This window comes from Amphiura filiformis, chromosome 17 (genome assembly GCF_039555335.1).
Source record: "Amphiura filiformis chromosome 17, Afil_fr2py, whole genome shotgun sequence".
Lineage (NCBI taxonomy): Eukaryota > Metazoa > Echinodermata > Ophiuroidea > Amphilepidida > Amphiuridae > Amphiura > Amphiura filiformis.
The window spans coordinates 8,299,530-8,313,147 of record NC_092644.1 but is presented as its reverse complement, the minus strand read 5'-3'; the positions used below and the strand labels follow the sequence as shown (position 1 = coordinate 8,313,147).

General features: G+C 35.9%; 1 protein-coding gene and 1 long non-coding RNA gene across 2 annotated transcripts in view; both read right to left on the bottom strand.

Moving 5' to 3' along the window:
- Positions 1-1,038, bottom strand: part of LOC140136894 (uncharacterized) — a 5,814-nt gene extending 4,776 nt beyond the window's left edge. The window contains exon 1 of the mRNA XM_072158514.1: positions 926-1,038. Within this exon, the coding sequence (XP_072014615.1) occupies positions 926-1,019 (94 nt within the window). The 5' untranslated portion in view covers positions 1,020-1,038. The remainder of the gene's footprint in view (positions 1-925) is intronic.
- Positions 1,039-1,810: 772 nt separating this feature from the next.
- On the bottom strand, positions 1,811-3,968 carry LOC140138180 (uncharacterized). The gene is made up of 3 exons (XR_011856959.1): positions 3,782-3,968; positions 2,752-2,864; positions 1,811-1,948 (listed from the first exon to the last, which is right to left on the bottom strand). It is a non-coding gene; the product is annotated as an uncharacterized lncRNA (long non-coding RNA).
- Positions 3,969-13,618: the final 9,650 nt, after the last annotated feature.

Sequence of the window (13,618 nt, the reverse complement as noted above, 5' to 3'; positions counted from 1 at the left end):
TGGCTTAAAAACCTTAAATGCAAAATGAGGTTTTAACCAAATTGTTTTCCAGAGTCAAGACGCAGGTATCATTATTATGCCTCATATCACTTATTTATTGTCGAATAAGTGCAGAGTATGTTAGATATGAATATTTAAAGTTAGACCAAAGTAGCTCAAAGCACTATACACCTGATCCGTGAACTTTGTCTTTTTTAAAGACAAATTCTTGTTTAAAACTAAATTTAATCAGTTCTTATATTTATTCAAATGTTAGTAGACATGGTAGAAGATTATCTACGTCCGACCATTATAGATCAAGGGTTAACTATTATTGTTTGATATCTTTTGGAGATAATACCAGATAATGAGTATAGTTATGTTCACACAGTCGGATTTAAGTCACTTAATACCGGTGATAAGTCACTAATACCGGTTATAAGTCGCTTATTACTAGTAATAACTCACTTATATCCGACTGTGTGAACACGACTTATGATTTAAATACATAAAGTTATGTATCCGTACAACATGTACGAAGGGCTGCTAACAAAGGGCCTACCCTATACTATAGCTCTTGAAACGTCCCAAAGCTAAAGAGTAAACATTTCAACTGCAATTTTTTAAGGCTACAGGTCGCTAATTTGAAGGGTCATTGGTCCTAAACCTAACCCTAAACCCAACAGTAGCAATATTCCTACACAACGCTAACCCTAACATGACCATATCCCTAACATTGACCCTACCTATCATCATAACCCAAACTCTAACCCAAAATTTAACCCTAACTCTAATCCTACCCTAAAATACCCTAAAGTTAACCCTTTTCTTTTTTCTTTTTTTACCCTTCGGACTATCAGGCTGTTCCCGTTTTACTCATTATCTTGCTTATTTGTTTAGTTGTGGCTATAAATTTATACGAAAGAAATTCGTTACCCATAAATACCTTCGTTTTCTTTGGCTACATATTGAACTAATTTGCTCATAGACTCGTACGTGTGGTCAGTACATAAAATACCATCACCTTTGTTCCAAGACATTGATTTGACGACGGCATTTATTCCTATTATGTAAAGCAGAACAATATTATGAATTAATCAAAACAATTACCTTCAGGTATTGCTTAATTGTTGTATGGACGTTGCAGTACGTTGCTGTTCCATTTAAAATCCACACCCCCCTGTGGAAGATTTTGAAAAAATATCTTCCACTGGATGAGTATGCATTTCTAACGGGAAAGTGTTAAAACACTTTAGGCAGTTCTATTTGAATTTCATACACCCCATGAGAAAGATTCAATCTGAATATTCCACAGCCCGGTTCCACAGAGGTGAGTTTTAAATAGACTTGGTTAATTTGCTAATTCCATTTGAAATTTATGCTCCCCTGTGGAAGATATTTCCAAAATCTTCCACAGGGGTAGTGTGGATTTCGATGTTAATACTGCATGCAAAGATATTTCAATTCAATTTGCAGCACTTGGTATATACGTGTAAGTTTTGTCTTACTCGATGTCCCACATTAAATGCCCTTACCGGAAATTCAAGTTCACCCATTAAAAGCAGTGTCATCGTGTTTTTAAGGGTTTTTCTGGGGTTTTTTGGGGGGGGGGGTGGAGCATTTTTTGAACATACTTCTCATCTTTAATGAGGAAGTCCTCCCTCTCCCGGGATGAAGAGCCAACCGAATGCTACATAATTTAAGGACCCGGACAACAAAGTTTTATATATCTTCATTTATTTCACTTATAATTCATTTCAATTCTAATTTTCTTTAAAAAAAACCAAATAAATAAAAAAAGAATACGGTAATGGAAAGGAACTTGCCTGAGGTAGTGTTTTCAACCAATACTAAGTTCTCTTTACAACACCCTATGAATTCAGCAACCTTGGCTGCAGCATTGATGTAGCGGTCATTATCGAGGTAACGATACCAATGCTCCGGATTTCTCTCTCGCTCCTCCATCATACTATTAAACAACATATGTAATAATTCATCACTTGTTCCATCAGCACAGCATTTAATGTCAAATTTTGACATTTTTAAACCGTGATTTTTTGTGTCACATTCTTTTTAGAGCATTTTCTTTTCTTTTGAGGAAAAAAATGGACTGAATGAAGTCTGTCTTGTGCAAAATTTAGTACCACGTTATCAAATCATGTTACAAAATTGTCAAAAGTTGTCGCTATCGCAAGGTGGCGCGCAAAAGCTCAATGATCCGTCTGTTTTTCAAATTTATGTAGGTCTCTATTTCAGAGAGTCTTTGATCTGCTCTATTGAGCAGGCAGCATGTGACACAAAAAATCACGGTTTAAAAATGTCAAAATTGACATTAAATACTGTGCGGATGGAATAAGAGATACGTATTTGTAACGTCATTCACGGAAATATTTAGAGAATAAAGATATGGGCGACATGACATAATGATGTCGTCTGTGTTATATGAGACGAAAGATGCACGACAGCGGCTAAAAACAATATCTTTATTCTCATTCAAATGAAAATATTAATAATAAGTATTCCCAATCTTAATCAAAATTAAATCCTACATTTTACAACGAATTACCTAGGGCTTTATAGAATCGATCAGTCCAGTTATTTGCCATGCTGCATCTCCAATTGGTTCAAATAGCGTGTACGAGTATCGCACGCGTTGAACCGTGTCATATCGTGTCATATCACACGGCTAAGAACCAATAAGATTACAGGACCTTTCTCACGTGTTACGTTACGATATCAAAACCAAGGTAAAGAAATGTGCACAAAACTCACCTCAATTGACAGTCCAAAACCTTTCTCGGTACCGCCCCATAGGAGCCATGATTCACTTGAGTCGAGCTTTCATCGAAACAAAACTCACGTCGCAATAAAGTTCTCCCGAACTCCTAACAAGACAAATAATAAAACGTTTTGTGAAAAATAACTTCAATATTTATAAATCACCTTAGTAACAATTTATAACTCTTATGATCTATTTCTATAACACGTTAAGTGGTCTTATCTTGGACTGGTATGTCTCCTATAAAGCATTGTTATCTATAACTGTTAATATTCATATCTCTTTCAGCATTGATTTTTTTAAATCACTAAACTGCTAAATAACATTTCTTCAGATTGTTTCACATCAAAGCTCCCATTGGGCGCCCTATTCCTTTTTTAAAGGAATTTTTATTAATGTATTTCAAAATGTTTATAGGCCTACTCGAATTTATAGGCTTGTAATAACTTTTGAAATGAACTGAATTTTTCTTTTGGAAAAATAATATATAGGGCTACCAGCTACTGTCTACAGTATTTAGTTAGCACTGCAAAAATGTCAACGCTAAACAAGTTTTGGTTCTCGTCCAGAGGTTTTTCATGAATTGAATTGATGAGGGAAGGAGTTTTCTTTTTAATGAGCATTGCCAGTAGTTTTCGGTTTTTTTCTAACAGTGCTCAAGTAAAGGATGATGCCATTTTTCTTTCTCTAAACTTATTTACATGTACATGATGTATAAATCATAAATCATTCTAAAGTCTTAAAAAAAATTTTAATCTGACAATTCCCAGAAATTGAGGAGGGAAGGGACGATATCCAAAACAGTAGTTTTATACGGCCTAACCTACATCGTGTGCAAATCAACATGCACTAAAAATATACTTGGTAAATATTGACTATGCATACAAACTGTACAATGGTAATTCTTTATCAAATGAAGCATACATTAACACTGTATTCTATACACACGTATACACACCCACACCGTCAAAATTGTTGTGGTCTATGGTGTATTTCTGCAGAATTTAAATTAATTTTACTTACCACCATTGCGGGTGATGTGGACAAATTTTCCATGTGATATAAACGATAAATCAAAGTAAAATCTGTTGTAGAGGCCCGGTGTAGAGGACTATAGTACGTTTAAGGGACCCTTGGACTATGTTTGCCGGAAGAGAGGTAACAGGTTACATTTGAGGTGCATGTGCTTGGTTAGAATGTTAAATGAAAGTTCATACTAGGTTTAGTACATGCGGACATGCGCAGACGTGTGACGATGTTAACCTTGCGTGCATGCTTCATACCTAATTCGTTTAATTACACGCGTCACACGAGAAGCATAATCGAAAGGCTAACTCCGGGCGACGTCGCAGTAGATGTTGGTAGATGCAAGTATGAATACAACATCATCCAAGTGTATAATCCCTTATAATCTTCCCGATAATCTTTAGGTCCGAGAAGTATTAAAGTTTGTTAATGATGTTCTATATACATCAGTGGAGAATTATGGTATGCCACCGCATCCGCAGTAGGCGTATATGGTACAATGTTATTAAATACTAGGACTAGAATCCAGAATCAAAGTTCTTTTGACAGCAACGGTTGAGTACACATTCTCTAAACGCTGGATAAATAGACAGATTTGCACTACAGACCTTTGGTTCAGGCCACGCACACAGAATATTTTGTTTACTCCCCAACAAGCATTCAAATGCAGGCGCGTATTAAACATGTTTAACGCCAATTGGAAAAATCAGAATCATTTTTATACTGCATTAAATTTAACTTGTTCCCACAAAGTATTCTTCACACAACTGATGTATTTCTCATGCCATCAGTTAAGGTTGGTCTGAACCCTGGAATTATGAAAACTTTCGGGCCTCATAACTGCTAAATTATTAGTCTAAAGAATATAAAAGTATACATTTTTAGAATGGAAATGACTTGCTGAATTCATCTGTGAAGTCCAATTTGGGCCAAAATGCTCATTTTGGAGAAAATCCAAAAAACAGGTTTTTGGCCCAAATTTTTCGTGCAACGTAACAAAGAAATTGTTTGGCCAACAAAATTTTTTTATTAATTTTTAAAAACTAGATAAAAATATCTAGGGACCGTTTTTTCATTTTTTTGAATTTTGACCAACTTCACCAAAAATATTTGAAATTTGGGCGAAAATCGGGCTTTTTTATGGGTTTTTTGAAAATTTTGCATTTTTTTACCATTTTTGGTGCAAATTTCTTAAAGTTGGTCAAAATTCAAAAAAATAAAAAAACGGTCCCTAGATATTTTTATCTAGTTTTTAAAAATTAATGAAAAAAAAATTTTGGCCAAACAATTTTGTTGTTACGTTGCACGAAAAATTTGGGTCAAAAACCCAGTTTTTGGGATTTTCTCCAAAATGAGCATTTTGGCCCAAATTGACCTCACAGATGAATTCAGCAAGTCATTTCCAGTCTAAAATGTATACTTTTATATTCTTTAGACTAATAATTTAGCAGTTATGAAGCCCGAAAGTTTCCATAATTCCAGGGTTAAGACCACCCTTAATTGATATAGTGCAATCGTATTGGGACAAAGAGAACATTATTTTGTGACATTGAGAACAAATGTATATTAAACTTATTCGTCATTTTCTATACGCCTTTTGCAAACTGGAAAGCGTAGGCGTATGTGGAAAATGGTAATCAAAGCCTATATAAATGTAAAGGTATTAAAAGAAAAGAAATATGTATAATAAAATAATCAAATCAAGAAGAATATCAAACAAATCATCCTACTCGCATAAACTTGAGGCAGGCATGTATTATGATTAGGCCTATAGGCCTACGGTAAAATATACTTGAAGATAATATGCTGCTTGCGCTAAACAAGAAACTTTTCGTGCTTGGCTGATCCTCACTTAATGAAGGTCATATTGATTTATCGTCTACAGAGATGCCTCCTCTCCAGGCCAATGGTACGTTCAAATCGATCGGTTGGACGTCCAAAGGTCCCATAAATGTATTATAGCCTACACGTTTGACGATACAAGCAGGGAGTGACACTAAATTCACAGTTTTTGTATTAGCAACGCAAACCTATGACGAATTTTGTTGGCTTGCTCTTAACAATCGGTTATGAATAATTCACATCAACTCTTACTCGGCCCATGTGATTGAGGCACAGTGTCAACACCCTGTATTTATAAATAGTTTTCCATACTCCGTTGGTGAGCGACGGGCGATTGGTATTTCACCGAACGCAAGAAAAGGAGTCCTATCTGATTGGCTAGAAATCGATCGCTAGATCGCTCAGTGGTAAAGTACAAACTTAAAATGTATTCAATTCTATTGAAATCAATGGCTATTACATTTAAGCATAAACGCTGATTTGTATTAATTTGTGTGCAATAGATAGATTTTCACATCTGATATTTTCAGTCACCGTACTCCCTCTGTTTGTTAGCTTTCCAAGTGCGGGCTTTCGCGATCAATAAACTGGTAGATCCCAAAATCAGAATTGCTCAATATTAAGTGAGCAATTATAATTATGCAAGTTGCATTCAATATAACTTTTATTGTCACTAATCATCTAATTATATAAACTATTTATGACCATTTTACTATTGAACACTTTAATTCTAATAAACATCAGTATAATTTTGAGTTCAACGGAATGCGTTCATCATTATTAATAATAACATTTTTTTAAATCAAAATTCGACTATGGCATAGTCGACCAGACCGGGCGGAAGTGGGGTCAAGATCCCATCAGGCAGCAGTGATTTATTTGTCCAATAAAGCCTTCTAATTTGATAAGCGAATGTCTTTTTGCTATAGACGAATCCAATGAGCCAAGTCATGGTCAGGATTTGGTCGGCCATCTTTGGGTAGCCGCTAGCACCAACCTGGTGTTTTGAGCCCCCAATTGTGCAAATAAAAGCCGCCTAACACCTAGAGAAGATGCAAGAACGAGGAGGGTTAATAGAATAATACAATAGAGATAATTCCGCAGGTAATCCCGTCGCATCTATTCATACATAGTCCTTTTGTTCGCAAGTACATCCATTTGTAGCGTTTGATACCGTGTGTAGTTAATCCGATTATTATGTCACTTCAACAGCGAATAGACCATGTAGAAGCTGTGTGTTTTGCCGAAGGGAACTGTAGGGCCTATTGTGTTGTAAACTTTAATCATTCTTTTGTCTACCTGTGTTTTCGCGGAAGGTGTAAAACGGGTGATGGAATGCAGTTTAAAATTTCCGCCAAGGCCGAATCATTTCACATTTTGGGTACATTGTAGCCGACGGGTACCCAACTAAAGGCTGCTAGTCAGGTGTAGGAATACGTGGATTTGGATTCGTCTATTCATACATAGTCCTTTTGTCGCATCTATTCATATATAGTCCTTTTGTTCGCAAGTACATCCATTTGTAGCGTTTGATATGGTGTATGAGACCGCCATGGTTGATCAATTTGCACACTGGAATTGGAAATATTTCCAATGTTTCTATTGACAATTTCTTGGAAAGTATTAAAGACCCCCCCCAAAAAATTGTGTAAATATAGGCCTATAAGTTTATGATTGTTAGCATTTTTTCAGAGAAGTGATGATTATTGATCTTTTTTTTTTTTTCTGTATTTTCGGTGGTTTCCTGAAGCCTGATAATCAAGATATTCTGGTACAAGCACTACAAGCACTACAAGCAGGTTCAAGTTCAAGTTCAAGTTCAAGTTTATTTGTTTTCATCTCAATTCACAATAAAATTATACAAATGGAAATTAAAGATAAGGAAAACATAATGATATAACTTATAGAACCACAGTAAGAACATGAAAAGTGAAGAGATGTAGATGCCGCAAAAACGCAGAGCGTGAAACTTGTGGCACCCAATCTGAACAAGATGGAAATTTAACTTACGCTACAACATTAATATGTACAACGAATGTATCATGTGGCCGAAATAAGAATAAATGAAAATTAATTGAACGGAATCAATAAATCAGATAATAATACTTGAAAGTACAACAATAAAAAAATATAATAAATAACATATTTTGACACAAGGCTGAATGAAACGAGAAGCGTATGATTCCCTCACTTGAAAGATAATTAGGACAAGATCGGAATCAAACATTGTGCCAAATAAATTAATGGGGCATGGACAGGCTGAACGGTACAAGACAAGACAGGACAGGACAGGACAGGACAGACCCAAGTAAGACGGGCAGTTTGAAAATACCCTAAAACGGAAGTTTAATCAGTTGTGGTATAAGAATCGATTAAATAATCTTTAAGTCTATGTTTGAAAATAGCCAATGTTGGAGACTGTTTCAATGATTGATCAAGGGAGTTCCAGAGCAGGGCACCCTGGATCCGAAGGATATTTTCAGCCAGCCTGGTATTGGTAAGGGTTACGTGAAGGTCATTCGAGAAACGGGTGTCATGGGTGTGGATGTCTTTGTTGGTTATAAAATAGTCTGTGTCAGTAGTAGGTCATGAAGGTAGTTGAACATAAATTGGGCAGTTTGGAAAATGTAAAGGTCATGGATTTTTAGCGTCCGGATAGACCTGAATAAGGGGTCGGTGTGGGCGAGCCAAAGGGAATAGGTACATGTTCTGATAATTTTCTTCTGCATTAAGAAAAGTGTATGGAGATGGGAATTGTTTTTGTCAGCCCAGATCATGGCACAGTAATTAAGATAGGGGAAAACAAGGGTATTATAAAGAGTGATCAATGAATCAGAGGGGAGAAATGGTCTAACCTTCCTAATGATACCATTGTATTTCGAGACAATTTTTGTAACATGGGATGTGTGTGATTTCCACGACAGGTCGTCGTATATTAGAATGCCAAGAAATTTAGTTACATTAACTTGTTCAATTAGCTTATCGTCAATGCAAATTTTAATAGTTGACGGGGGAAAGGGGGTATGTTTATTTTTAAATAACATGAAATTGGTTTTTTTGATATTTAGAGAAAGTTTGTTTAGTTTAAACCAGTCAGATATAACATTAAGTTCTTTGTTCAACTTTGACTCCAGTGATTTTTGGTCTTTATCCGAATAAATTATATTAGTATCATCTGCAAACATGATAAAAAGGAGATTAGGGGCGCATTTAGGGAGGTCATTTATATACAATAAAAAAGAGTAGGGGGCCTAAGATCGAACCTTGGGGAACCCCGCACTCAATTGGTAAGGTGGAAGAGCGATGTTGATTAAAAACGACAAACTGCTTCCTATCATTGAGGTAATTTTGAATCCAAAGATTGGCAATGCCCCTAATACCATAATTATCAAGCTTGTTAATGAGAATTTGGTGATTTAACGTGTCGAATGCTTTACTTAAGTCTAAGAAAATTCCTACCGTGCAAAGCTTTTTGTTTTTTATTTGACAATTTTATCGTATAATTTATTAATGGCCATATAAGTTGAAAGTTTTGGTCTAAAACCAAATTGGTCACTGGTAAGAATGTCATGTTTCTCGACAAAGTTAATGATCCTTTTGTAAATCAATTTCTCAAGAATTTTTGACAACGCAGGTAGAATGGAGATTGGCCTATAGTTATTAAATAAATATTTGTCGCCGGATTTAAAAATAGGGATTACTTTGGCAGTTTTAAAAATTGATGGAACAATGCCAGTGGACATGGAGTTATTGAAAATATGAACAATAGGACCGACAATTTTAGGCATGATTTGTTTGAGGAGGCTTGAACTTATACCGTCGACGCCACAACTGTTGCTTGATTTGAGAGATGAAGAAATATCTAGCACTTCCTCTTCCGTGGTGGGAGATAGGAAGGTACTATGATTAAGTGAATTTGGATTGCTGAATTTGGTGTTGTTGGGCGGAGGTATTTTCGCAGCAAGTGACGGACCAATGTTGGTGAAGAAGTCATTGAGTTTATTCGCAATTTGGACAGGGTCTTTGATTTCTGAACCATCACTATCAATGAAATGAGAAGGTGGCTTAGAGGATTTATTCCTGCCAAGAATGTGATTAAGGGTTTGCCACGTCTTCTTCATGTTGTTTTTGTGGGCGTCGAGCTCAGCAGTGATATGATTTTTCTTTGCGACTCTAAGGAGATGATTTAGTGTGTTACGGTATTTAGTATATTTAAGTTTATTGTCGTGGCTGGGATTTGATCGGTATTTCCTGAAAAGTTTATCTTTAGTGATTATTGAATTAATTAGTCCTATGGTTATCCAGGGTTTCTTAGGTGTTTTACGTTTAGATTGCTTTATTGATTTGATAGGGCAGTGGATGTTATATAATTGAGATAACCTGTCGTGGAATTCATTAAAGGCGGTTTCGGATTGTCATCCTTGTAGACACAATCCCATTTTGTAAGCGACAGACCGTGGAGGAATCCCTTGATGTTATTGGGTTTTAATTGACGCGTTTGCCTTGTTTGGAAATCTGGGCTGGGCCGTGTTGCGTTACTAGAATTAATATTGCGATTTTTTAATGAAAAGATTGGAAAATGGTCTGAGATGTCGGTAACTAGCACGCCAGAATCAATGCGACCGAAGGATCATTAGTGATGATGTTATCGATGATCGTTGCAGAAGTTTCGGTAACACGGGTAGGCCTATCAATGGTTGGGAAAAAGCCATGTGAGAAAATCAGATTGATGAAAGTTAAAGACAGTTAAAATATGGGAAAACGAGCAGATAGTAAAATTCACTATAAATGCCGCATAATGTTAAAAATTCCAATTATTTGGAAGTGAGAAGGGAGAGAGGGAGGTGGGGTTTTTTTTTGGGGGGGGGGGGTCGGCAAAATTGAAATTGATATGATGTCATCTGAACTTTCCCCAGGTATTATCGAGTTATACAGCATGTACAGTGTGAAATAGCAAATACGTCCAAGTCGATCAGGAAAAAAAGGGTTTTTTGTCCCACCATAATCATGCTAAAACTTGCGATGAGTAGATATAAAAGCAAGGTACACCAACTTGATGTGGGGAAACAAGTAAAATGCAGACTAGACAGTACGTAGGGGGACAAAAACAGCAAATGTAGGCATAAGAAGTAGGCAAAGTTCGATAGCCAAAAATTAACCTGTTCCAAGGCCCCAGAAGTGGTACTGTCTAGCTGATTTTACTTGTTGCCCCACATCAAGTTGGTGTACCTTGCTTTTTTTTTTTTTTTTTTTCTTATTCAAGGTATCCTCTTGTATCATTTATTGATCCTTGATGTGTTTTGTGTCCTCGTCCGTTGGATTCACCATTACCCACTTTTTCTGATTTTGCTGGTGATCCCCTGCAGCCGTCATGGTTCCCGACCTAGGACTCCTCTCGTTTGTCTCTTGTCTACATCCCCAAATCCGTCTTGTCTTCAACCAGCCATACTGCAGTTACTGTCCGTTTTCCTATACATAATACACAGTGCTCTTTCCCATTGACGCGTGACCTCTACAAATAGCCTACGTAAAAAGTATGGGGATATGCCTAGTTAACGTCGCTGTGTGAAAAATAACCGGCCAATATTAAAAGTACTCTTCTAAAGTTCTAGAAAAATATAGTTTTGTAACATGTCCTAAATTTTTAGCTAATTTAGATGTTTGGAAATATTCGCACTTTGGTGTTTTAGTTAATGTTATAGGTAATAGTACATTGCCTAGTTAACGTCGCTGTGTGAAAAATAACCGGCCAATATTAAAAGTACTCTTCTAAAATTCTAGACAATATAGTTTTGTAACATGTCCTAAATTTTTAGCTAATTTAGATGTTTGGAAATATTCGCACTTTGGTGTTTTAGGAGGTACGGGTACCCCCGAGATCTCCACTCTAACCCTGCACGACCTTCTTCCGATCCGCCTTAACTCTGCAAACCACCATGTTTCTCATTTTCAAGAACGCTGGTTAACAATAAGCACGTATTGTCTCATTTCGTAAACAAAGACCACACACAATTGTTCTCTAGCGCTCGCTTTATAATCGTTCACCCAACTGAAAGGATAATCCCAGCGCATTGCTCCATTGTACATGTAAAAGCAGAAACATATGATGTGTGTATTTAACCAGAGAAGATATGATTTAATCAGTTGAGCTGTTTTCAATAAGTGTTAGCTTGGTTTAATAGCTTTTAATGGGGTTTAAGTCCTGCAAAGGTCGAATTGAATTCTACTGTAGACATGACTGCATCATGCTTCGAAGTTCAGCACTTCTGTGGGCCTTGGAACTGGTAATTATTGGCTATCGAACTTTGTCTACTTCTTATGCCTACATTTGATGTTTTTGTCCCCCTACGTACTGTCTAGTCTGCATTTTACTTGTTTGCCACATCAAGTTGGTGTATCTTGTTTTCTTCTTTCCTATAGGGAAGTACTTTATTAGTGCATAAGACAGCAAAATTAAGACACCTCTATTTTCTACTCTTAGTCTACTTTGATCAGTGGTCAGACTAAAAGTAAAACTAAAAGCACTTTCTTCAGGTTTACAATTAGTCACAATGAGAAACCACGTAACCAGACCTTAAACTATATAAAACAATTAACTTGAAACAATACAATTGAATACATAATTGTCTTTGTATTTGTTTTAGCCATTAGTATATATGACACACATTAATTTCATTTTCATTTCATTCCATTCCTAATCAGTAAAGTTACAACTGAAAGCACTTTCTTCAAGTTTACAATTAGCCACGTAACTAAACCCTAAACTAAAACAATTAACTTGAAACAATACATAGTCGTTGTATTTGTTTTAGCCATTAGTATATATGACACACATTAATTTCATTTTCATTTCATTCCATTCCTAATCAGTAAAGTTACAACTGAAAGCACTTTCTTCAAGTTTACAATTAGCCACGTAACTAAACCCTAAACTAAAACAATTAACTTGAAACAATACATTGTCTTTGTATTTGTTTTAGCCATGAGTATATATGACACACATTAATTTCATTTTCATTTCATTCCATTCCTAATCAGTAAAGTTACAACTGAAAGCACTTTCTTCAAGTTTACAATTAGCCACGTAACTAAACCCTAAACTAAAACAATTAACTTGAAACAATACATTGTCTTTGTATTTGTTTTAGCCATGAGTATATATGACACACATTAATTTCATTTTCATTTCAGTCCATTCCTAATCAGTAAGTAACTGGAACCTAATTATGACTATAGTTATATTTTACAGGATTTCCAACGCTTCATTTTCATGAATAATTGGTAAAACGACGTTTGTGACGTCAACAACGTAATTGACAACAAAACGTCAATTGCAATTATTGTTTTGGACGTTAATTACACTACAATGACTTAATGAACGTATTATTCATGCGGATAAGGAAAAACAAGATAATGGTATTGAATGCATGCTAAAACGCTTCAAGTTCAAATTTGACCGAGAAAGTATTCGAATTACACGGGTCTGATTCCAGAACATAACTTGCAAGCTCTAATACCGGTAATGTCCTTGCTAACTCCTCGAAGATTTCTTAAACTTACCTTTGATGGATGTGATGGATATGACCATAACGGAGATTTGCCAGGAGGCAGAGGTTATCTACAACCTTACTGGACCTGACAATGCCTACCACTTCTTATACAGCACCTTTGATATCCTCCTCATCACATTCATTATACCTGTAATATCATTGATAGGAATTCTTGGTAATAGTGCCTTTCTATTTACGATAATTCGTATCAAAGAACTTCGCAATGCTACAGTGACAACATATCTTGCAAATCTTGCCGTATGTGATATATTGTTATTGATATTTGCTACTGCTTGGTATGTTGCTACCTATATGACCAGTCCTGTGAATGGTTCGTTTCCTGTGAGTTCCTCATTCGGATGCTCAATATGGCAGATTTCAACGCATTGGTGGCACTTGGGGTCGCTTGGTTTTATTACACTGATTACCGTAGAGCGGTATT